The sequence below is a fragment of the Callorhinus ursinus genome, unplaced genomic scaffold (genome assembly GCF_003265705.2).
Source record: "Callorhinus ursinus isolate GAN/ISIS: 27379988/994484 unplaced genomic scaffold, GSC_fseal_2.0 scaffold1, whole genome shotgun sequence".
Taxonomy (NCBI): domain Eukaryota; kingdom Metazoa; phylum Chordata; class Mammalia; order Carnivora; family Otariidae; genus Callorhinus; species Callorhinus ursinus.
The window spans coordinates 130850225-130876630 of record NW_027397063.1 but is presented as its reverse complement, the minus strand read 5'-3'; the positions used below and the strand labels follow the sequence as shown (position 1 = coordinate 130876630).

General features: G+C 32.8%; 1 protein-coding gene across 3 annotated transcripts in view; it reads left to right on the top strand.

Moving 5' to 3' along the window:
* Positions 1–26406, top strand: part of TOP2B (DNA topoisomerase II beta) — a 59396-nt gene that overhangs the window by 12138 nt on the left and 20852 nt on the right. Inside the window, exons 2-21 of one of the 3 annotated variants that reach the window (XM_025883066.2) lie at positions 1857–2012; positions 3059–3149; positions 4479–4542; positions 9813–9958; positions 10826–10923; positions 12083–12295; positions 14980–15153; positions 16794–16895; positions 16981–17118; positions 18771–18909; positions 19220–19377; positions 19640–19765; positions 20679–20789; positions 20869–20974; positions 22262–22371; positions 22705–22797; positions 22889–23003; positions 24404–24525; positions 24723–24871; positions 25404–25635. In XM_025883066.2, the coding sequence (XP_025738851.1) occupies positions 1857–2012; positions 3059–3149; positions 4479–4542; positions 9813–9958; positions 10826–10923; positions 12083–12295; positions 14980–15153; positions 16794–16895; positions 16981–17118; positions 18771–18909; positions 19220–19377; positions 19640–19765; positions 20679–20789; positions 20869–20974; positions 22262–22371; positions 22705–22797; positions 22889–23003; positions 24404–24525; positions 24723–24871; positions 25404–25635 (2643 nt within the window). Of the gene's footprint in view, positions 1–1841; positions 2013–3058; positions 3150–4478; positions 4543–9812; positions 9959–10825; positions 10924–12082; positions 12296–14979; positions 15154–16793; positions 16896–16980; positions 17119–18770; positions 18910–19219; positions 19378–19639; positions 19766–20678; positions 20790–20868; positions 20975–22261; positions 22372–22704; positions 22798–22888; positions 23004–24403; positions 24526–24722; positions 24872–25403; positions 25636–26406 lie in introns of all 3 variants that reach the window. The other 2 variants (XM_073900889.1, XM_025883059.2) reach the window with 2 other exon arrangements.

Sequence of the window (26406 nt, the reverse complement as noted above, 5' to 3'; positions counted from 1 at the left end):
TATCCAAAGCTATTTTTAATTGACTCAGAGCAGTGTTAATGGGTAACCTTATAAATGAAAGAATGTATAAGAATATAGTTTAAAATATAGAAAATGAGTTGTTTATAATACTTTTTTTTGCAATATTAAGTCTTTAAGTTTTAAAATTTATGGTACTGAAAGATTATAATTGTTTGAATTTCCATATTACAGTTCTTGTCCTGGTTTAGACTGCTCGAGGTTATGTATTTGATTTTCATTTTTTAAGATTTTATTTATTCAAGAGGGAGAGAGAGAGAGAGCAACAGACGGGGGAGCGTCAGAGGGAGAAGCAGACTCCCTGCTGAGCAGGGAGCCCCCCATGCAGGACTCGATCCCTGGACTCCAGGATAATGACCTGAGCCAAAGGCAGTCGCTTAACCATCTGAGCCACCCAGGCGCCCATGTATTTGATTTTTAAACATACATTTTTTAAATGTAGACTATGTAATGACTTTTTTCAAATATTAACTTTAAAGATAATGGTATGGTTATGTGTAGGACCTGAATTAAAGTGGTTTATTGCTTGTTCAAATTCATAAAATCTCTTCTACTGTTTGTCTTCTGACTACTTCATTTCTGCTTAAGTTCAAAGACTTGTGAAGATATCTCAATTTTCATTGTGTCTAATATGTGAATTATTTTTTGACTGTGAAAAAACATGCCATTATAGCCATTTTAGTGGCATGTCTTACTTGTCAATATTAGGGAATTCTAGAAGGAGAGAGTGTGTTCTCTGCTATTAAGAAGACAGGGTCATTGGGGAGGGAGGGTATGTGCTATGGTGAGCGGTGTGAATTGTGTAAGACTGTTGAAATCACAGACCTGTATCTCTGAAACTAATAATACATTATATGTTAAAAAAAAAAGTAGGAAGGGAAAAATGAAGGGGGGGAATCAGAGGGGGAGATGAACCATGAGAGACTATGGACTCTGAGAAACAAACTGAAGGTTCTAGAGGGGAAGGGAGTGGGGGGATGGGTTAGCCTGGTGATGGGTATTAAAGAGGGCACGTACTGAATGGAGCACTGGGTGTTATATGCAAACAATGAATCATGGAATACTACATCAAAAACTAATGATGTAATGTATGGTGATTAACATAACATAATAAAAAATAAAAGGAAAAAAAAAAAAGACAGGGAAATCTCCAGACCTTGGGAGTTTGAGTTTGTGATCCTTATCTACTGTAGGAATGGTTAGAATTAGGATCACCAACCTCTGTTTCCTTGGACCTCGCACAAAAACTAGAATCAGTGGGTGCCTCAGTATGGGACACCTAGCACTGATTTATAAGGAATTATTGGCATGACCTATAAATGTGTGAAATTTGAGATTTCATAAGCCATGCTTAGTATTTTTAGCCATATCAGTGTATATTAGCTACATTTGTCACTATTTTGTGTAGGTTACTTTTGCCCACCACTGATAATGTAGAAGATTTGAGGACTCCTGCAGGTAGCCAGGTTCAGTTATTGTGAACCTATAACCTGGCCAGAACTCATATTTCTTGGAAAGTTTTGAGAGCTATAAAAATTAACTTGATAACTTATAGAATTGGGAAATGTTTGTATTTCTGGATTGAATAGATGTAGGCATTTCTAGCTATTCTGGTGACTATACCTTAGTCAAAACTGCAGTTTTACACTGTACTATAAAAAGAACTGGACGGTCAGTAAATAGATCTGTGTTCTCTTTGAGACTTAAAAATCAACCTGAGAGATAATTTTGTCATTAAAAAGAAAATCTATGGTATATGTCCATATACATTTTAGTTTACCCCTTGGTAGGTTATTTAAATTTGATTTTTTGGTTAATTTTAGACTCTTTTTGATCAGAACAATGCTGCAAAAAAAGAAGAGTCAGAAACTGCAAACAAAAATGATTCTTCAAAGAAGTTGTCTGTTGAGAGAGTGTATCAGAAAAAGACACAACTTGAACATATTCTCCTTCGTCCTGATACATATATTGGGTCAGTGGAACCATTGACACAGGTAATTATTTGTTAAATTTTGAGATTAGGAGATGTGTATCTATATGTACTTTTTAGTAAATTTTTTGTGATTGTGTGCTTTGTAAGTACATTATTTCATGTGTCTGCTCATAGGGTAGAGAGAGAGGTGTAAGAGAGGTAGAAATGTCTTCATTTTCTGCTAAAGATAAAACTAGGAGATATAAACTATCAGAGGTAAGAAGGATAGAATAAAATGGTAGTGTGTGAACTTTTTAAAAGTCCTTACATTTATGCGTGGTTTGCTTCACATTCTAGAATGTGTACATATACACTAATGACTAATGCTTACTATGGACTTGGCTTGCACATACTATCTTGTCTGATTCTAACAATTTTAGAAAGTAAGTCCTGTTATCCCCATTTTATAGGTGAGGAAACTGAAGTTTTTTTTTTTTTTTTTTAAGATTTATTTATTTGACAGAGAGAGACACAGTGAGAGAGGGAACACAAGCAGGGTGAGTGAGAGAGGGAGAAGCAGGCTTACCGCTGAGCAGGGAGCCCGCTCCTGTCCTGAGATCAGGACCTGAGCCAAGGCAGATGCTTAAGGACTGAGCCACTGAGCCACCCAGGCGCCCCTGAAGTTTAAATAAATTTAAATAACTTGTTCAGATCCCTCAACTAGTAAGAGCTGGGGTTTAAAGCTAGATCTTTGGCTCCAAAGTCATGCTGTGTTCATATTATTTTTCTCTGTGTTCCTTATAGAAAAATACAAAACATGAAGTAAAAGTGTAAAGTTAAGATTTTTTCTGTTTTATTTAAATATCATTTCTAACAATTCTTGGTGCCTTATATTAATAAGCTGACTTTATAAATAAGAATACAGACTCAATACAAAATGAATAATATCTCAGTTTTGAAGTTATTTCAATTGAATATGCGTATAGTGAAGTTGAGTGTAACTGAAGTAGTGTATATTTTTCTCTTTGAAGATCTAAGTAATGACAGATGTGGGTTTATACTATGTAAAACTGATGTTAAATGCTTTTTTTACCCCATAAGTCCTTTTGAATTTTTCTTATAATGCAGCTAATGTGGGTGTATGATGAAGATGTAGGAATGAATTGCAGAGAGGTTACCTTTGTGCCAGGTTTATACAAGATCTTTGATGAAATTTTGGGTGAGTATTTGCCTAAGATTTAACTCCTCTGTGTCCTTTGGTGTGTATGTGTGTATATAAAGCCAGACTTACTGTATAAATTTTAAAGGCATATCTCTGGCTTCTATGATGAATATAAATGTTCTTCAGAAAATTTTGTACTCACTGTAATATTTTCATATCTGTACACATCATATCTTTGTGTTTATCTGTAAAGTGAATGTGTTGTATTTGGTCAGTAATCCACAGTTGGTTTATAATCTTGTAAGTGTAGTCGTTTGAAGATTGCATTCGTACCAGTCACCCCGGGGGCATGTTAAAAATAGAGATTACAGGGCCTGATCCTTGCAGATTTAGTGAGTTTGCTATGAGACATGTAAAATTGGGGTTTTTCACCAACAAATCAGGAATTTCTGTTGGGCAGCCAAGTTTAACAACCATTGCTCTGAATGATCTCTGTTTTTTTCCAAATCACATGATGAAATCACAATGAAGTGTGGATGCTTAATTGATTCCTAGGGAATGCTTGCACTTTGGAAATATTTTTAGCCCAGCACTTTCTAGAGACTCTGGGCTCTGCCACCTTATCAATGCCACTTGAAGTTTCCTAGACAGCTGGGTTGTGTGGGTCTCTCTGAGCTTGTTCTGGTCCTTCTTTGGGGAAAGGTTAGGGGAATAAAACTGGTTTCTTGTATTTTATACTTTTCACTCTTGCTTCCCAGCTATCCACTTGATTTTACTTTTATGTTACATAGTGTTTATCAGGAACATATTTTTTCTATGATGTTGAATTTGACAGCTAACTTGTGTTAAAATTTGTGTAGTCATGTGTCTAACCACAGCAGTGGTTAATGTATGCCAATATATTATCAATTATAGTGCCTGGGATTTAGAATTTTGATTTCTAAGGTTGCTGAAGACTGTCTTTCTAATTTAAAAATAACTGATTTTAGCTCAGTCTGTCTATAAAACCACAAGTTTTTTGAAGATCAGGAGAAAGTAGTTGTTTCCAAGATAAAATATAATTAAACTCTTTTTTTTTTTTCTTTTAGATCTAACCTGGATTAGGGCATTGTAACCTGCAGATGTTTGTTTTTATTTTTATATATCACAAAATCTGCCCTTCCCCTCCCCCCATTTTGTAGTAGAAGACATAACAGTAATTTAGTGTGATATAAAATTTAAGAATATTATTTAGAAAATAAAGTTTTTATTAGAAGTTAGCAGTAATTTTAATAACTATTACCATATATAAATGTTTATATTAAGTAGGGATATACATACAGTTGTCATATATTTATTTATATAACTTTATATATTTTATTACTCATCAAAATATTTAATTTGTAGTTAATGCAGCTGACAATAAACAGAGGGATAAGAATATGACCTGTATTAAAGTTTCTATTGATCCGTAAGTATATTTCAAGTTTAACTTTTTTATGCTAAGTCGTTTTATTCTGAAAGTCCCCAAATACTCCTCAAATGAATACTGTATACAATTAGTACTCCTAAAGTTGCCCTGTTGCTTGAGATCTTGTTATTTTTGCCTCTTTTAGCCAGAATATACTATACTTTTATAGTTTCCTCTGTCATTCATGATCTTTTACTCCAAAGTACTTCCTTATGGGAACACTTGGAAACCCATTTTCTCCCTCTTTGATGCTGTGGATATTGTTGAAGGTGATTACAGTAGTCACTCAGTCTTTCCTTCTTGCCTTTGCTTTGAGAGTCAAGGTTAAGTGCTATTGCTAGTACGAGTCCCAGTTATGTTATGGATTAAATTTATTTGTTAGGACCAGTATTTGGGCTTTTCCATTATTTATAACATCATTTGTAAATTAGGAACTGCTGATATTATAGAATATATACCAGGCGTTTAGCTAATTAGATCTCTCTATGGTGATTTCTTTTGGAGAACTGAAGGGGAGTGAAAATAATACCATTTTAACTTAGAAATACTACTCTTACATTGACCCTATTTTTAATAGCATGCCTTTTGTAAAATATTGCATTACATTTACATTTATAATTTTATTAGTAATTTAGAATGATAAGAATTTTCTCTAACATGAAAAATTAACCAATTCAGGTATAGTCTTACTGTCACTAATCTAATTTTAGATGGTATGGTTAAGATTAATGTATATTTATATATGAAAATATAACTTACATTTAGTTATACCATGAAGATAGCTGTATATTAAAATATTACCACATAACTACTACATAACTATGAAGTTCCAGATTTTCTTTTTCTTTCATTTTTTCCCCCCATTTGGATCCTTTCTAGACGAATACATTCTTGAGGATTTATGTGGTTAGATGCACAGGACATTTATAAATTGTAATTTATGCAGAAGTTTAAAATAGTTTTAAGGAAATTTTAGCTTCAAGATTCCCTTTCTTCTATATTTAGAAAATTGTCAGTTAAAAACAATATATCATTTATTATGTTTTAGGAGAGCTAGCTAGTGAGTAGTAATAGATGTTGAATGTTAGATATCTTTAAGCTATTTATTTATTTATAAAGATTTTATTTATTTATTTGACAGAGAGAGACACAGCGAGAGAGGGAACACAAGCAGGGGGAGTGGGAGAGGGAGAAGCAGGCTTCCCGCCAAGCAGGGAGCCCGATGTGGGACTCGATCCCAGGACGCTGGGATCACGACCCGAGCTGAAGGCAGACGCTTAACGACTGAGCCACCAGGCGCCCCTCTTTAAGCTTTTTAAAATTCAGAATGGAAAGACTCTGAAAACTAAGGAAGAAGGGGCTCTCTCTTAAATACATTCTTGATGAACATGGTTACAGTTACAGTTGGTTCTTTTTATCTTAATTATTTTGGCCACATTAATCCAACAACATGGACTTAAACAGCTTACATAGAATCCCATCATGACAAAGTGATCAAGAAGTGAGCTATAAAACAACTCTGTAGACTGAATAGTGGCTCTTGGTGCTGTGCCTTACCTTTAAATTTATTACAGATTCTGGACAGAGTAATTCTATGTAACTAATGCCTTTAGTGATTTCTTTCTCACTTTTCAGTCAACAGCATTTTTGTTGTGACATAGATTATAACTAAATTTATTTGGTTCTTAATGACAATCAGATACCAGTTTTTCTAATTTCTCTCTGTTATTTTAATTAGTTCTGCTAGAAAGTTCTTTTATTTCAATATAAGACAAAAATTCATAGCTACTTCCAAGGAATAAGGTGTGAATTTTATTTTTTTGTTTATAAATCATTGGTGAGAGACTATTGAATCTTTTTCCTGCTTTTAATTGAAATATATAGTATATATTTTAATATATGTTTGAAATATTAAAATATATTTACAATTGGGAGTAGACAGGCATTTTGGGAGATGTTGCTGATCCTTATATTTTGTTATTTATTTAATTGTGTTTCTGAATTTTAACCATAACATTTTGTCTTTTGTGAATTTCTTCCCATAAGCTCATTCCTTTTTTCTTTTACTATGTATTAACACAGAATTAATGCTATTTTTATAAAAATGAATTTTATTTCAGAGACAATTTTAGATTTCTTATTTAAGAAGTTATTTAAAAGCAGAATTGAAATGGGAAAACATGCTATTCTGCAGTTTATTTCTTTGACCCAGTTTTTTTTGCTGTCCATTTTTGATATCCTCTGTTTCATTCTTTTTAACATTTTGTATAGCAGATTTAAAATTTTTCTTTGTGCATGTGTGTACATGAACTCTGTGTAAAGGACAGATTAGATTTTGATAGTTAATGGGTTAAGTGTGGAGGCTATACAGCACAGCTTACCTCTTACTCTTTCAATAGTACTCTGTAATATGGGGATAAAATTTTAATAATAACCATGGTTGTAAAAGGCATAAGAATACATTAGCAAGGGGTACCATGCAGAATTTGGACAGCTCTTTTAGAAAATTAGAGAAATTGGCGCAACTTTTTACAAAGGAGCTTAAAACTCTTTATACGATGGTTAGTATTTGCTGGTGTCTATCTGATTAAAAACAAATGTGGAAAACACATTAACCAGAGTTCTAACAGTCCTTCTAGTTTAACTATTCTTGTTTATGTAAGGTTAAAAATCTTAAATCTGTAGCTTTAAAAAAATAGTACACACTCATATTGAAATATGTATACAGATACATTTTTATTTTTTTAAAAAGTAGGATTATATACTTTTTCTATTTTTATTTGACATATTGTGGACAGCCTTTGTTATTAACTTATATAGATTTACTTAAATCGTTGTTTAACCTATTACTAGTTATTTTATTATGTCGATATATCATAATTTAACCTCTTAACAGTTAATATTAGATATTTAGATTATTTCCCAGGTTTCTTTTTAGCTTTAAATATTTCAAAACTTTATTTGTAGCTTATTCAAACAGAGTATTCTTTTTCTTAGTATTTCTGTGAAGATTATTGATGGAGCAAAGAATATAGTTATAGAACTCTGAATCATTGTTTAGAGCTTACAGAACTAAATGCCAGATCTGGGAAGAGATTATAGATTGAAATTTTTCAATAGAGAGAGGTGACTTTGCTAGAAAGTTCAAATTTCGTACTCATATAGACTTATTGAATATGGAAGATGTCAAGCCTTATTTTTTGTAAACTGTGATAAAGATAATGAATTTACAAAATACCTATCTTAATTATAGTACCACATATGCTATGCTAAATTGATGAAAACAATTTTAAAGGTTTACTCATGAGTGTATTAGCTTTGTTTCATTCTGAGATACTTAAGATCTGTAATTTTCCATTCATTGCCTTTCTTTATTTCCTTTAGAATTCTTCTTTATTAATTTTAGGCCTAACGCTGGGAACTATGTGGAAGTCTAAAAAAGTAGTGTAGTTTCTGGCCCTTGTTTCTACGGTCCACTGTCTTTAGGAGGCACAAGTGAAAGTATATAGTAGGCAATTTGAAACTGTCACATACTTAAACATTCAGCTGTGTATTCTGTAGAGAGTGTGTATCCACAAGCAATATAATCTAATCATCACCTGGGGTACCCAATCAATAATTTAGTTTTTTTTTTTTTTTTTCCTGGCTAGTCTTGGTATATAAGGAGGGCTGGGAAACATTGTTATAGGCTGGGTAAAAGACTTAATGGAGAACTGAAAGTCGCAAACTGACTCTCAAAGTTAGGGTAAATTTTGGCTAGACAAAGAGTAAAAAGACATTAAGGAAGGGAAAGACCACTAAACAAAGAAATGGAAGAACTGGGAATGAACATTCAGGACAAGTAATAAACTGACTTGAAGGAAAAGTAGGATACATGTTGCAAAATAGTGGGAATTAAATTTGGCGATAATTAAGGATCTGGATAATGGGCTGTGAACATGCAGTAGAGGGACTTTTAAGCTTGATTTACAGTATTTAAGGTGATATCAGTCTAGACTGGTAAATTGTCATTTGGGATAAAGAAAGGACTGAATACTGATAATAAAAGAACCTAAGGACAAACTAGTAAGTCTTGATGACTAAGGACTCTAGAGAATGATCAGGAGATCTGAATAAAAAAATGCTATCAAAATTTGAGCCTTAGGACATTTGAAGAGTTGAACCTGTATTGGACAGTGAGGGAAGGAAAAGTTTGGTTGCTGATTAGGGAAAGAAGATGTGCTAAAAGTTATTTGTTAGCTTGCTTGCTTCCTTCCTTCCTCCCTCCCTCCCTCCCTCCTTCCCTCCTTCCTTCCTATTTAATTTGATTTAATTAATTGATTTCCCCCTGGGTATATGGTTTTAATTTTGGCTTTTATAACACATTTTTTAGTTGTGATAACTAATTCTAATACCTCTTCAGAGATTAAGGTGTGTATGTGTGAGTGAAACTGTATATCTAAGAATAACTATGAATCAAATTGTCAAATGGTAACTTTTTAAACCAATTCTTAGTGTTGGTTATGAAGCTGTGTTTCTTTGTAAATTTGGCTTTTAAATGGGTAAAGGCATTATAGTATATACTACTCAGAATGATAGTATATACTACTCAAAATTTTCCATCAGGACTACTGCCTGTGTCAAGTTGCTTTAGATATAGGAGCCTCTACTGCATACCATTCAGGGTTTAAATGGATGGTTTTGTGATAGGAAAACCTAAAAAACCTAAAATAGGTAAAATCTAGATATTTTAAAAATATTAAAATTAGTTTATGACAGTGATTGCCATAATGCAAACAACCCTGTAATATTTAGGGTGAGAATGGAATACATTTCACGCTGTTTGTCCTTTTCCATATGTACTGAAGCAATAGTTAGGGAATGAAAATGGCAATGGCTCCTGGCTCTGCAGAGCTTGTGGTTTACAGGTGGTATACTGGTAGAATGAAGCAGGAAGATCCTGGCTAATACAGATGAAAACAATCTGGAGCTGACTTCTGGTAAAAGCTTCAGTGCTTTTACTGTTTTCTGGGAGGTTGAGAAGAGTTTCTTTTCCTAAGAAATTTTTCAGCATTACCTGTAGGTCTTAGTGGCCCTAATTTGAATTATGACTCGGGTAGAAAAGTGTGTCCTCAGCAAATATTTTCTTGAAAGATGAGTGTCTTCCAATTAGTAATGGGTGGAGGTTTGTTTATAATTACTCAGGTTTGTTCTGGATTACTTTACTTTTTATGGAAGTTAATATGCCTTTAAACCATGGTAAGCTCTAAACTCTGCTTGTTTATTTACAGTGAATCAAATATTATAAGCATTTGGAATAATGGGAAAGGCATTCCAGTAGTAGAACACAAAGTAGAGAAAGTTTATGTTCCAGCGTTAATTTTTGGACAGCTTTTAACATCCAGTAACTATGATGATGATGAGAAAAAAGTAACAGGTAAAGTCTAAATAGCTGATCAGAATTTTTTTTATACTTCCAACATAAAATTTAACTATTCCTTTATGAAATGTTATAGAAAAGGAAACCTGTGTAGCTTTATTGTGAGAAAATTCTTTTCAGAATTAGTATCTATAAAAAACTATCATGTGTAAGTATTATCTTGATTATAGTCTGACAGAGATATTTTAAAAGCTTAATTGATAGTACTTTGCCTTATGCTACAACTCCTAGAACTCTAACCTGGCTAACAGTTTTGAGTTTCGAATTAGGGTGCTGATGAAAATCAGATGTATGATTCCTATATATGTGAATTTCTTATTGCATGAGAGAACCATGTCTTTTGGTATCAATTCAGTTACTTCTAAACTGTTTCACAAGGGTCAAGATTGCAAATCTAGGTTTTGTAAATAGAGTTGAAGTGCTTTGATCAAAACCAGTGTTTTTCTACGTATTTCCATTGCTCAAGTGGGTTGATGGTTTTTATTTATTTTTTAAAGCCAGAGCTTTAGGAAGTGATGTAGATTAAATTTTTGTAATAGAGAAATAACTTTGATAGAAAGGTCAGATTTCATACTCACACAGATTTACTCGATTATAGGAGATAGCAAGCTTAATTTTTTTTGAAATTGTGATGAAGTTAATCTACAAAATGCATGTTACTTATATTACTGTATGTGCTAAATCTTAATTGTATTTTTCTTTAAATGAAAAAATCTAAATATACTCTGAAATATTCAATTGGTGATTGTTAAAATAATGCAGTAAGTGGAACTATCTTGCAACAGACTTGTCCCGTGGTAGTTAAGTTAACAAAGTTCCTAAAATCCTTTTCATTAAATCTTTCACATTTGATTTTTCCTACAGGTGGTCGCAATGGTTATGGTGCAAAACTTTGTAATATTTTCAGTACAAAGTTTACAGTAGAAACTGCTTGCAAAGAATACAAACATAGTTTTAAGCAGGTATGATAGAAATGTGTCTAATTTGTGTGTGTGTGTGTGTGTGTGTGTGTGTGTGTGTGTGTGTGTTGTGTTGCTTTGCTAAGATAATAGAAGCTTAGGTAAACAGCAATGATGCCTGTATCACTTTTTTTTTTTTTTTTAAAGCATTAAGCATGTCAGTAGAGTAAAAAGACTTGAGAATGCCTAGGAGATTTTACATAAATCTTTCTCCTGTTCCTTGAAAATGAAGAGCTTTATTTAATAGACTTTTCCTTTAACCTAGTTAAGCACTGCTGGTAATGTCTTGAACCTTACAGACTAATTGAAATGTATCCACTTAGCATATTTGAAAAATTCCTCATTGATTCATCAAGTTCATATTTCAAAATTCTGTCTTATTTTACTCTGGTAGGCCTTTGAAAATAGTTTGAAATTTGACATAAGGTAAAGTAATTTGGTCAGGGAAAACATAATATTTATTTATGTAAAATTCTAAATGATTATGTTGAATTTCAGTTATTTTACTAATAGTATATAAAGTTGTGTGGTTCATTTTGCTTATTTTCAAATGAGGTTATTATAATAGTGTTCTCCCCACCGCCATCTGTGGTTTCACTTTCCATGGTTTTAGTTACCCGCGGCCAACCGCGGTTCAGAAGCAAATGATCCTCCTTCTGACATACCATTGGAAGGTTAGTAGTAGCCTAATGCTCTGTCACAGTGCCTACATCATTCACCTCACTTCATCTCGTCATGTAGGCATTTTATCATCTCACATCATCCAAGAAGGTTGAGTACAGTACAATAAGGTATTTTGAGAGAGAAAGACCACATTCATATAACTTTTATTAAGTATAATTGTTCTATTTTATTATTATTAACCTCTTACTGTGCCTAATTTATAAAGTAAGCTTTATCATAGGTGTGTATGGAAAAAACAGTTTATATAGGGTTTGGTAGTCTCCATGGTTTCTGGTTTTGGAACATAGATAAGGAGGGACAACTGTAGTAGTTTTTAAATTTTTTTCATCTCTAATATCAATTTCAAGGATTTGTTTGGTTTGTTGTAAAGCTGGAAATGGATATAGTTGTGGTAAATGAATGTATTTCATGAGTTGAGTCTTTATGTATAATAAAATAGAAGCATTATAGAAATATTTGAGTATTTTTTCTTTTAAAGACATGGATGAATAACATGATGAAGACTTCTGAAGCCAAAATTAAGCATTTTGATGGTGAAGATTACACATGCATAACATTCCAACCAGATCTGTCTAAATTTAAGATGGATAAGCTTGACAAGGATATTGTGGCCCTCATGACCAGAAGAGCTTATGATTTGGCTGGTTCATGCAAGGGGGTCAAGGTCATGTTTAATGGAAAGAAATTGCCTGTAAGTGTCTTCTAAAATAGTAAATGCTTTGTTATTTTCTGGGCAGCTTACAGTTAAATCTAACTACTTTAAGCAACCAGTTATCTTTTAGAACAATTAAAAATACTACACAGGATTCTATTTTACTTTCATTTATTCCATTTCCAGTGCTCCTAATTTCTTGGTATAGATCTAAGTTTCTGATATTAATCATATTTCTTCTGCTTGGAAATCTTTAATTTCTTATAGGTAGGTCTGGCAATAAATACCCTCAGTCTGTTTGAGAGAGTATTTTCCTTTACTTTCAAAAGATACAGAATTTCCCTGGATATAGAATTATGGGTTTACAGTATTTTTCTTTTAATGTCATCCAGTTGTCTTCTTGTTTGCATGGTTTCTGCTGTAGTTCATATCCTTCTTCCTCTGTTGGTAAGGTGTTTATTTTTCCCTTTGGCTGCTTTGAGGATTTTCTCTTTGTCTTTGTTTTTTTGTTTTGTTTTGTTTTGTTTGAGTATGGTATTCTTAGGTGTTTATATGGGGGTTTGGCTTTGTTTTTTGATGTGTATTTTTTTCATTCTATTTTCTGAGCTTGGATCTGTTTGGTGTCTGTCACTAATTCTGGAAAAAATTTGGCCATTTCTCAAATATTTCTTTTCTGTTCTTTCCTTCTGGCATTCCAGTTATGCACATGTTATATAGTTTGGAATTGTCCTAAGTTCCTGAATGTTTTGCTCTGCTTTAGTCACTATTTTCTCTTTGTGTTTTAGTTTGTTTAATTTCTCCTTCCCTATTTTTAAGTTCACTAATTTTTTCCTTTAATATGTCATGTCTGTTGATGAGTCTGCTGATGGCATTCTTCATATCTTCTCTTGTGCCTTTGATTTCTAGCATTTCCATTTGATTCTTTCTTAAAGCTTCCATCTCTCTGCTGAAGTTGTATATTGTGTACCTTTTACATTAGAGCCTTGAACATAGTAATCAGTTATTTTAAATGCCTTATATGATAGTTAAAACATCTGTGACATATCTGAGTCTGGTTCTGATGATTGCTTTGTCTTTTCAGTCTGTTTTTTCTTGCCTTTTGGCATGCCTTGTATGCTTTTGTTGATAGTCAGCCCCATTGTATAGGATAGTAGATACGGAGTAAATAGGCTTTAGTATCAGGATTTATGTTTAATCCGTACAGGAAATGGCTGTGTTTGCAGTTTATTGTTTTTGTACTTAACTAGCACTAAGGTTTGTTGTTGCTTTTGGCACCGGAAACCTAAAATTCTTCCTTGTTTTTGTCTTTTGTTTTTGGGCCTTGCCTTGGAGCTGCCCCTCCAGGAGGGTCTGTCTCTGCAGCCCAACCTGCTGAAATCCACAGTTATTATTGGAGGCCTGTTAACATGGTGGTAGGTTGTAGGATACTTATGTCTGAGTCTCAAGACTTTGGAGTACATTCTGGCCCTCTGTCTCAGGGATTTGGCCTTCACAAGTGTTTCTACCTCTCTTCTAGAAGTAGAGATTTTTCCACTGCCCTTTATTTTCTTCCCCTAACTGCAGCATGTATCCACCAGTATTCTCATTTAGTATTCTTCAGGATCCCTGCTCCTTAAAATAAACTTTTTTTTTTCTTAAATGAGTTGGGAGTGGGATGAGGTAGGGCTGGAATTATTTTATTCCAGCTATAGTGATATTTTACCAATACTCTTTATCAGTATCTTTCTCCCTGCAAATTAAGGTTTTTGTCTTCTTTGGTTTTTGTGGATGGGATGGGTAAGGGAGAGGAGTCCGGGTGGAATTCCCAATGGCTGCTATTATTCTCTCCCCTCAACCAGCAGCACCGTGGTGGGGAGCTTTTTCTAGAGTTTCCCTGACCTTCCCTGTAAGAACCTGCTGGAGTTTCTGGAGAAAAAGCCTGTAAGTGTAGGAACCCCTTATGATGACAATCCTCAGGTACTTCACACACCCATACTGTCCACATTTGTCCTACAGCAACTTGTCAAAATTCCTGGTTTAATGTTCCTTTTGGCTTATATGACATTAGGCAGCTTCTGCCTCACTTAAACAAATTGGTTAGTATTCTGTGTCTCCTTATAGACACCTGTTTCTCTTCAGACTCAGGATGGCCAGCTGTCCTGTGAATTCAGTTTTTTTTTTTTTTTTTTGAGGGTTCTTGAAAAATCAGTTTGCTGTCTGACCAGCTGTTTTCTTGTAAGGGCAGAAGCTTCTTTTCTTTTTTTTCTTTAAGCCTTCTGTATGTCTGAACTCAAACTAGATGTCTACTTTGTCATTTTAAAACTTAAACTCTTGAAAGAGTTTATAATTTACCTGTCCTGGGTGGGGGGATGGGTTAGCCTGGTGATGGGTATTAAAGAGGGCACGTTCTTTGTGGAGCACTGGGTGTTATGCACAAACAATGAATCATGGAACACTACATCAAAAACTAATGATGTGTGTGTGATGATTAACATAACAATAAAAAAATAAAATAATTTACCTGTCCTTCATAACCTCTCTTTATCAGATACATATAGAAATGAATTCCTTTTTAAAGGGCAGGGATCAAGGAATACAGTGGGGGAAGTCATGAAGGTTTGGATCTGAGGAGTAAGAGCTGTTGTGAATGAGGGAAAATGAAACTGTAAGAGTACCTGATGGCATTCACCTAGTTGAGCTGCCAATATAAGATTGTTTATTGGTTTTGGTTTTCTAATTAATAGGTAAATGGATTTCGCAGTTATGTAGATCTTTATGTGAAAGACAAGTTGGATGAAACTGGAGTGGCACTGAAAGTTATTCATGAACTTGCAAATGAAAGATGGGATGTTTGTCTCACACTGAGTGAAAAGGGATTCCAGCAAATCAGCTTTGTAAATAGTATTGCAACAACAAAAGTAAGTGTGCTAATTCTTTGTTGCCATGTCAGTGATAGAACAATCCTTCATTAAAAACAAAATAAAAAACAATAACAACCCCAAATCTGCTTTTGTGAAATCAAAATTGGCTTATGAAAATGAGAGCTTATTTTCCATGAAAATCACTCATGGTTTATATAAACATTCACTGAGCATTGAGTTTATATGATTAGTGTTTATAGTTGAATACATTTATATTTTATGAATTTAGAATGTTAACACATTCCTTAGTCTGTTCTGAGTTTAGAGTGTATAAAAGAAGGAGTAATAGAGGAGTCTGTTTCAGGGTCAGATTGTGGAACGTGTTATATGCCATTCAAAAGAGTTTGAACACTCTCCTGTAGGCTTTTGGATTTCAAAAGTGAGTGAAATTTTTCTCGTCTAAAAACATTTGTCCATTGATCATAATAAAGTCTTAGGGAATACAAGCATGTATTCTAGAATAATCTAAAGCAGTGATTTGATAATTTGTCACTCTTCAAGTTTTAACTTATTTTTTTAATACTTTTTTTTATAACCTAGCATCACTTTCTCAAGTCAACAAATTTTGCATCAGTTATGATTGCATTTTGTAATATGTAATAGAAAGCTAATGTACAATGGCATAAAGATGTAAAGGTTTTATTTTTTCTTCTTATAATTGAGGCCTGGGAGAAGGCAGTCTTAGTTTGGTACTGTGACTCTACAGTATCATCAGGGACCAGGCTCTTCCTCTCTTTCTTTTCTGCCATCCTTAGCATGTGGCTTTCATTCTCATGCCTTTAAGATACCTGCTGTCTTCTCTATGCCTCAATTCCAAGTTTTAGGGAGAGAGAAAGGAGCTGGGCAAATGAGTATACCAACTAAATCACTCCCTTTTTATCAGGAATACAGTAGTTTTCCTGGAAATCCCATCCAGTGTATCTCACTAACATCTCTGGCTAGAACTGAGTCAGGTAGCTACCTCTAGCTGCAAGGGAGTCTAGACTGGTTAATATTTTAACCCAACTGGGCATGTTGCCAAGTAAAAAGAAATTTAGGTTTTTTTAATAAAGGGGGGAATGGACATTGGATGGCCAACTGGCAATGGCTGCCACATTTCCTAAGTTTAAATCTTGTGTCTGCTAGTATTCGTTCTCATTTCCATGTTTTTTTATTAGATTGTTTTTACTTTGTGTATAGTTCTATACGGTTGGCTAATTGGACCTAGAGCCAAAAAGACCTTATTTTTAATTTTTTAAAATTATTTTTATTTTTTTAAAAGATTTTTAAAATTTATTTGACAGAGAGAGACACAGCAAGAGAGGGAACACAAGCAGGGGGAATGGGAGAGGGAGAAGCAGGCTTCTCACCGAGCAGGGAGCCTGATGTGGGACTCGATCCCAGGACCCTGGGATCATGACCTGAGCCAAAGACAGATGCTTAATGACTGAGCCACCCAGGTGCCCCAAGACCTTATTTTTTAAATCCAGCTCTGCAATTCTGAGATTCATATTATGCCTCTGCATAATTGGGCTAATGATATTGACTTCACAAAGTTGTGAAGATTAAATGCTCATTCAAGAAAAAAAAGAATACGTAAGTATTTTGCTACCCTAGCTATAGAAAATCTTATATTCTATTTTTTTGTTCCTCTTTAGGGTGGACGTCATGTGGATTATGTAGTAGATCAAGTTGTTGGTAAACTGATTGAAGTAGTTAAGAAAAAGAACAAAGCTGGTGTATCAGTAAAACCATTTCAAGTAAGTGGTGCTTTATATATACTGTTGAATTATTAAATGATATAAGTTCTGATGTTGACTTTTTTTTGGGGTATGTTTTCAACAGGTAAAAAACCATATATGGGTTTTTATTAATTGCCTTATTGAAAATCCAACTTTTGATTCTCAGACTAAGGAAAACATGACTCTGCAACCCAAAAGTTTTGGGTCCAAATGCCAACTGTCAGAAAAATTTTTTAAAGCAGTGAGTAAAATTTTTATTATTTCTCAGTGTTTTTATTGAGAGTTGATTTAAGTAGTTTTCTTGACTTATTTATTCTCTTTGTGATTAGTTTCTCATATTAACTGTGAGCATAGGCACCTATACTATAATAATTAGTTGATTTATTTTAATTCTGAAAACTACTAAGGATAGACTTTGTTTTGTAAAACAGTGGATTGTTTTGCCAAGAAAGTAGGGATTCATGTAACTGATTGTGTTTTTAGCTTTTTATTGGCCATTATTCAGCTAGATTTTCCTCTCACAAATGTACACGTCCTTATAGGACTCCTGATTTCATCTTTTCTACTCCTTTCAACTTCATCTATTGATTTTTACCTTTGTATAGTTCTTTTTTGAAATTTTGATAATCTATGCATAATATAAAATTTATCATATTCTACATATTTTAAAATTTCATTTTACTTTGCACGTATTTATTTGGACTGTTTAAACCTTTCTGAAATGAGGTGAGAGTACAAATAAGTAATCTTAGGTTTATAACTGAGCCTTGAAGTTAATAATTTCTCATAATCTGTTGTATATAAGCAAGGTTTACTTCACTTCCCTTGTTCAGCAGTACCATCAGTAAACTATATTAAATAAGCATATGTAAAGTGCCTTTAAATATATTTGCACTGGGAATGTAAAGATGAGTAAATCACAGCCCCTCTTTGGAAGTTTATAGTTTGGTGGAGGAGTGTTTTGTAATTGCCATAGAAATAACTTACTTATCATATTCTGGTATTGTAAATTCAAAGGTATGCCCTCACAAACAAAAGTTGTTTTTTAGGTTCTCAGCTTAAAGCCTATAGAGATAGTACTTTTGCATCTAATGATGAGTTCTGAATACAAAAGACCCTACATTTTTCTGCCGTCATAGCATTCATGATGAAATGATTTGATTTTAGATTTTATACTTTTTCATTTTGAGTGGATTAAGTTTAGATTTGGCAACATAGTCCACCTCTTTTTATATCTCACGTTGCAGAAAACTATTTCTTACACCTAAAATCAAACTACCCAGTTTAATGAAAAATAAATAGCTCCAACTTGGAGATTCTTCACTCTTCTTTTTGGGTTAACATCTCGTCACACAATTGGCTCACTGCATGGGGACACACAATATATAATGTTGAAATTCTCATGACCAAACTTTAAAGAATAAGGATGATTCATAAGTTCTTGATTATCCTAATGTTTCCTATATATTATTAGTTTTTGTCATAGCAAATTCAAGATTTGTGTTTTTGAGGAATATAAGAAATGTCAATGTCTAGAATTTCCCAGCTAGTAAATTCATGGGTGGATCAGCTTTTACCATGTTAATTTTAACAAAATTAACTTACAACAAAAGCTATGTATATTTTTCATGGGGTTTATTATAATAGAGTTTTTTTCATATTTCGGTAAGTTGCCCTTTATTCAAATCTGTTTGTATTTCTGTACAATAGGTTATTGTGTATAGCTGCCTGAGTTAGCTTTACTGTAGTTAGAGTAAAATTTACTAGCATGTATCATTATCATGACCGTTAGTGTTTCTCCATATAACTGCACAGATTCCAAGTATTACATTAATTTTAGCTAAGTGTATGAACTTCTGGCTTGTTTGTATATCATTATTCTTTGATTTTTAGGCTTCTAACTGTGGCATTGTAGAAAGTATTCTGAATTGGGTGAAATTTAAGGCTCAGACTCAGCTGAACAAGAAGTGTTCATCAGTAAAGTATAGTAAAATCAAAGGTATTCCCAAACTGGATGATGCTAATGATGCTGGTAAGATTCAGATTTTTTTCAAGATTTTAAGTGTTTATTTATATGGTTATAGAAAATACTCATTTTCCAGACTATACAATTTTATGTGTGGAGTATAATTTTACTTCATTAAAATTACACATGCACTACATATTACCAATTTTCGGGGGATAGGAATTCAGTAAAATATACTTAACATTTAAACTATGCTGAGCATAATGTTACTCTTACAACCTTTTACTGTCATCATTGTGATTATTTTTCTCGCTTCATTTTTCTCATTGGTAAAATTGAGGAATTTGGAGTATATGTCATTTTTAATATCTCTCAGGTGGCAAACATTCCCTGGAGTGTACACTGATATTAACAGAGGGAGACTCTGCCAAATCGTTGGCTGTGTCTGGATTAGGTGTGATTGGGCGAGACAGATATGGAGTCTTTCCACTTAGGGGAAAAATTCTTAACGTACGGGAAGCTTCTCATAAACAGGTATCTTTCATATCTCCACATATATGTGACATTTTAATACTTTATTAAAATTGCTGAGTTTTTACAAGTAAATTCTGACTCACTTTTTATATATTTCAACACTTAAAAAAAAAAAAGATTTTATTTTTAAGTACTTTCTACACCCAGTGTTGGGCTTGAATTTACAACCCTGAGACCAACAGTCACATACTCTACCGACTAAGCCAGCCAGGCACTCCTCAACACTTTTAACATACTTTGAATTATTTTTCTTTTTGCACAGATCATGGAAAATGCAGAAATAAACAATATTATCAAAATAGTTGGTCTACAGTACAAGAAAAGTTATGATGATGCAGAATCTCTGAAAACTTTACGCTATGGGAAGATTATGATTATGACTGATCAGGTTGGTTTAAAGGTTGCCACATATTTAAAACTTATCTTTTTCAGAGTGCCCTTTTGATATTTGTTTCATGAGACTTTCTCCAAGAAAGTAAAAGGGAAAATGATTGTACATCAAAGTGGGGAGAAGAAAACATTCAATGGCATTGTTTGTGTGAGGCACATTTTATGCAGCCATCTTTTTGGTTACTTTAAAAATGTTTTTAAATGAAATAAATATGAGAAGAGTAGAACACATGGTAGTGTTGTGGGGTTGAAGCCTACCTATAAGTTGAAAGGAAATGATGAAATTTATAAGCAACAAAGATTAATCAATAGGATGATGGATAATGTTTGTATATGATGGCATAATTTGAGGTGTGCAAAAACTAGGACTTGAATAGTAAAATGACAGTAATTAGGAAAGAACTGGAAAACCAAAAAGGAAGAATTTCATATGCATCCAACTGCATGTCTCATGTACTCTAATTAAAAGCATTTGTAGAGAAAATCTTCCACTGAAAAAGCTGCTATGTAGTTTTAAGCAGAAATTTAGCAGTTTTTATATCAAGATAAGACTTGTGAATACCTGTACTCCATGGATTACTCCTTCCCTTGTTCAGTGAAGTGGCATTATAACCATGTTTTATGTATTTTCATCCTTAAATCATTGTTTTAGTGAAATCTATATAAAACATAAAATGATAGACTAAATCTTCCTATAATTACAAAATATACTATCACTAGCTATATTCATTATTTGAATTTTAAGAAAAAATTCTTTACTGTGTACATCTAAAGGATAATCTTCACTGGTTTTTAAAGTGCAGTTCCAAAATTTGGAACTTTGTGCTACATTCATACATTTTAAAATTTGGTTATATAAATAATTATGTTTCATAAAATTATTATAGCACTCTTTACTAACATTTATTTAGGATCAAGATGGTTCTCACATTAAAGGCCTGCTTATTAATTTCATCCATCACAATTGGCCATCACTTTTGAAGCATGGCTTTCTTGAAGAGTTCATTACTCCTATTGTGAAGGTACTATTTACATTAATATACTTTTATACTGTTGCTTAAAGAATAGCAGAAAACTAATTTTTTTTTTTATTAATTTCAGGCTAGCAAAAATAAGCAGGAACTTTCCTTCTATAGTATTCCTGAATTTGATGAGTGGAAAAAACATATAGAAAACCAGAAAGCCTGGAAAATAAAATACTACAAAGGTTTGTATTTTAAAATACTTAAATTTTGTGAAATTACCACTGACATAAATTTGTTTTTGAGATCATTATAAAATATTTTGAAAGTTTGTTTTAGACTACAAAAGTAGCTATGGCTGATTTTTAAAGAATTTATGGAAAATTTTATAGAAGTAGAGAGTGGTATGATGGGCTTCCCATGCACTCTAATAATCACCATTTCACTGCCAATCCTGTTTATTAAAACTCTTCTCATCTCCTCCCCATTCATTTGAAATAACTTCTAGATTTTATATTATTTCCATAATAGTATATATCTCTAAAAGAATGTTTAAAGAATGTTCATAATTTATCATACCTTTCTTTAATAACCTTAAATAGTCATTGTTAAAATTCTTCTGATTATAATAAAAATGTTTGTTTTGTTTTGTTTTGTTTTGAGTTCGGATCCAGTCAGGGTCCACACATTGCATTCAGTTTGATAAATCTATTAAATCGTAATATATTGTTTCTCTTTTCATATTTTTTTCCTTGTAATTTATTTGTTCAAAATGTTGGATTGTTTGTCTTGTATAATTTAACACATTCTGGATTTTGCTGATTATCCCTGTAATTTCATTAAGTATATAGTATGTTCCTCTGCCTCTTATTTTCTGTTAACTGGTAGTTAAATTGGAGGCTTGATATAGATTTGGATTAGATTTATGTGGCAAAAACATTTAACAGATGGTATTGTATATTTACATCAGGAGGCATGTAATGTCTGGTTTTTCTTTGTCTATTAAAATTGATCCATTGGTACAGGTGTTGCCAGCTTGATCTATCAGCTTTTAATGGTTTTAAACAACCATTAATGTTCATAATTTTTGGAAAATTTTTCAGCTTTTTTGAAGAGGAATTGACAAATAAAATTATACATATCTAAAGTGTACAACATGTTTTGATATATGCATGTGTTGTAAACTGATTACCACAATCAAGTTAATTAACATATCATCACCTCACATAGTTAATTTTTTGTGTGTATGGAAGGAACATTTAAGATCTCTCAGCAATTTTCAAGTATACAATATAGTAGTATTAACTGTAGGCACCATGCTATACATTAAATCCCCAGAACTTATTCACCTTGTAACTGAAAGTTTGTACTCTTTGATTGACATTTCCCCATTTCCCCCTCTCCCCAGTCCCTGGCAACCACCATTTTACTCTTTTAATGAGTTAGAAATTTTAGATTCTACGTGTAAGTGAGCTCACGTAGTATTTGTCGTTCTCTGGATTTTTTTCAATTTTATTTTTTATATTGTGCAGGATTGGGTACCAGTACAGCTAAAGAAGCAAAGGAATATTTTGCTGATATGGAAAGGCACCGCATCTTGTTTAGATATGCTGGTCCTGAAGACGATGCTGCCATTACCTTGGTAATCAAGTTAATTAAAAAATTCTTTTCGTGATATCCATCCCCCTTCCTGCCATACCTTTCTTCCCAGTCTTGGTTTTCTGTAAGTCTCTCTTGAACTCTAATGTCCAAACTAGTTAATCTTAGTGTTTCTTCACCCCAGTCTCACACACAGATTATGCTCTGCTTTCAAAGTTCTTTAATTGAAAGACTTCTGTTCAAGTATATTTTTGACAAAAGCCTATTGGAAAAAAAAAACTCAATTTCTGAGAAATTAATAATTAGTTATTTGCCTTTTGTATAATGAAAGTCATTTAATTTTTAATGTGTGAAATTGTTACCTGGAATCTTTCAGGCATTCAGTAAAAAGAAGATTGATGACAGAAAAGAATGGTTAACCAATTTTATGGAAGACCGAAGACAGCGTAGGTTACATGGCTTACCGGAGGTTAGTCATAAAGAGTGGTGGTCTGGGGGATGAAAGAGCCTAAAATTCATGCAGGAATAATGACAGTGTTGCTATATAACTTTTCTCTTAGCAATTTTTGTATGGTACAGCAACAAAGCATTTGACTTACAATGATTTCATCAACAAGGAATTGATTCTCTTCTCAAACTCAGACAATGAAAGATCTATACCATCTCTTGTTGATGGTAAGTAGCTTTTGTTTCTCGCTTTTGTATGTAGTTATTGAGAGTATATTTTAATTTCATGTACTCTAAGCTATTCTTATAGTAAAATTTAAAATTCTGAATTTGTTTTTGAGATCTTTTGGTAGGACTGAAATCTTTCATATTCCTTAATTTGAATCTCTTAAACTCTTTTTAAGCTTTTCAGGAAAATTAACCTTAAAGCCAGTTTTTAAAGGTTTTGCCCCAGGTTGATTGCAGACTTTTTAAAATAAAATATAAAATGGGATTTTTATAAATTCTAAAATAGTTATCCAAGACTAAATTTTAAAAACATCTTTATGCCTTAGTACCCAAAACCTAACTTATCGAACTTGCCAAAAAAATATTTGGAAACTGGTACCTGGTAGAGCAGTTTTTTTTCTTCTTTCTGGAAATACTTAATTTTCATTTTATAACTTTTAGCAAGTTGATCTTTGTGTTGCTTGGGTTTTCAGCTAATAGCAGATGGTTCTACCCATCCATCTAAATCAGCTTTAAGTTATATCCCTTCTATGAAGTCTTCTCTAACAATTGCAGTCAAAATTGGTTTCAGATGCCTAAACTTCTCTTCCAGTACTGTGTGCCTCTTATTTTACTTGTGTCAATTTTGCCTCCTTAATTAGATTATAAAATTCTCAAGGAAAGTGGCCATATTTTGTCATCTTGTTTCTACCATGCTCTGAGCCCACGATGATGATGATAGCTAGCATATACTGAAAAGTTTATTACTGTGCTCATTGGCCTAGAGCAAGAAGAATGATAAGGAAGCAGAATGCTTTGCTTGCGTTATCTCATGTAATCCTTATGATCACCCTGTTAGGAAGGTAATTATTTCTATTACACTGATGAGGACGCTGAGACTATTGGTTTAGTAATTTGCAAAAAGTCAAATGGTAAATGGCCAAGTTGAGAAGAGTATCCAGATCAGTGAGATTCTAAAGCCTGCATTCTTAACTGCCACAACACATCTCTTCTTTATAAGGGTTTTCTGATTTGGGATACTCTAGCAATATACTTTTTAGGCTTATTGATGGTTTGCTCCTACTTTAGTTACAACTGACATTTTGTGTGTATGAATGTTCGGCAACTCGGCAACTCCTGTGAAAGGGATTTGGTGCCATTGAGCAGTTCTTTAAGACCAGAAGGGGTGGTCTTTTACGCGGCACCTCACTTTTGGAATAGACTGAGATGGTATAAAAACATGTTACTATGTACTTACTGTGTTACAGAATCTCAAGTAACAATTTTAGTTATTTTTCAAAAGCAAACTATACCTTTGCTTTTTTCTCCTGAATATATGGAACACTGTTGTCATTAAAAGAAACATTGCAACTATATCTGGAGTAGTATTTTTAAAAGAGGGTTGTTCTTTTTAAAAATAGGTTTTAAACCAGGACAACGAAAAGTTTTATTTACCTGTTTCAAGAGGAATGATAAACGTGAAGTAAAAGTTGCCCAGTTGGCTGGATCTGTTGCTGAGATGTCTGCTTATCATCATGGAGAAGTAAGCATTAAGATTGAAATCAATTGAAAACTATATTTACTGGCATGAAGAATGATAATTAAGCATAATAAAGTATTTTTTCTTTTATAAGTTCTTTGGAAATGTAAGAGAATCAAGAATTTGGATTTTAATAAAAATTAGGGAATATGTATAGAAAATTTAGAATATTAATATTATATTCTGTTTCTGTGCTGTAGCAAGCATTGATGATGACTATTGTGAATTTGGCTCAGAACTTTGTGGGAAGCAACAACATTAACTTGCTTCAGCCTATTGGTCAGTTTGGAACTCGGCTTCATGGTGGCAAAGATGCTGCAAGCCCTCGTTATATTTTTACAATGTTAAGGTAACAGTTTGCTGATACAGTGATATAAAGTTCTACTTGAAGTATATTGGAACTAACTAAATGTTTAATAGAACTGTAAGTATGGAGAGATGATTGGGTGTCCTGTTGAGCGTGAATGCTCCAAAGTACTTGATTGCAAATAGAGTGAAGTTTGTTGATCTCAGTGTTTGTGAATTATTGGTGAAACAGGTCCTAATTAATGTAAGGATTTTTTTCTGATCCAACTACTTTTTAGGCTGAAGAAGGGTTTGGGGGTTTAGTCAGAGTAAGAGGAAGTCCATAAAACATGATTTACCAATACTAAGAAATTAGGTGGACTAGTAAGTAAGCATGTAAGTAAAATAGGGCTGTTTTATTCTGGCTTTCTGCCTGAGAGAAATGTATTTGGTTGTAAGTTTAGGTAAATTGTATTGTTAAGTACATGGAATCAAAATTTTAAAAAGCATTTTTCTTGATTTTTGAAATGTAAAGTCTTTATAAAGTTTAATTTTCTAAAATAGGACATTTTTCCATATTTTTTCCCGTTCATTAGCTCTTTATCAAGACTGCTTTTTCCTGCTGTGGATGACAACCTGCTCAAATTCCTTTATGATGATAATCAACGTGTTGAGCCTGAGTGGTATATTCCTATAATTCCCATGGTTTTAATAAATGGTGCTGAGGGCATTGGTACTGGATGGGCTTGTAAACTACCCAACTATGATGCTAGGGAAATTGTGAACAATGTCAGACGAATGCTAGATGGCTTGGATCCTCATCCTATGGTAATTATTTAGAACTTACTGCTTATATTGTTTATTTAACAAATGATAATGTACTACTAACTAAGTCCAGTCATTTTAAAAAAGTAATGGAAGCATTTGCATTTTGGAACATATTGTGGACAATAAAGACCTTAGTAGTATGTAACTTGATATGTGCTTATAGTAAAAGATACAAGCTTTGGGAAAAGCCTGGAGATAAGGATTATGGGGAAAAACTTTTTTGAAAATGAAAAATACTTCATATTTCAGGTTTTCAAATATCTAAATTATAAAGATAATGTTTTTATGACAAAATTATATGCAACTTTGTTTTTGTTCTCAAACTAAGTCGTATTGGAGTTGTAAGGAATCTTAAAAACAATTGTATATATTTTAATGTATCCCCATTTTTTTTTATTTTTGCCCTTATATCATCCACTGTGCTTGTTTTTGCCCCAAACTACTTCCAAGAAAAACTTCTCAAAAAAGTGTCCTCCCTTTTCTATGTGATTTAGGATCATCTGGAAATTTCCTTTTATCATGATACACTTAAAGTGTATTTGTATTACAAAAATGGTAGTGCTCATTATAGAAAATATAAGCAAAGAGGAAAAAAACTTGATAAAACCAGCATATAGAAACAAACTTCATATTTTTATGTATTTCTCTCCAAGTTTTATTTCATTCTTGTATTTTAAAATAAAACACTAGTAGGAAAATTGATTAAAGTTAATTTCATTTTTTATGAAAATCTGTTTTTCTCCTTAAATACTTTAAAGTACTTAAGGTTTT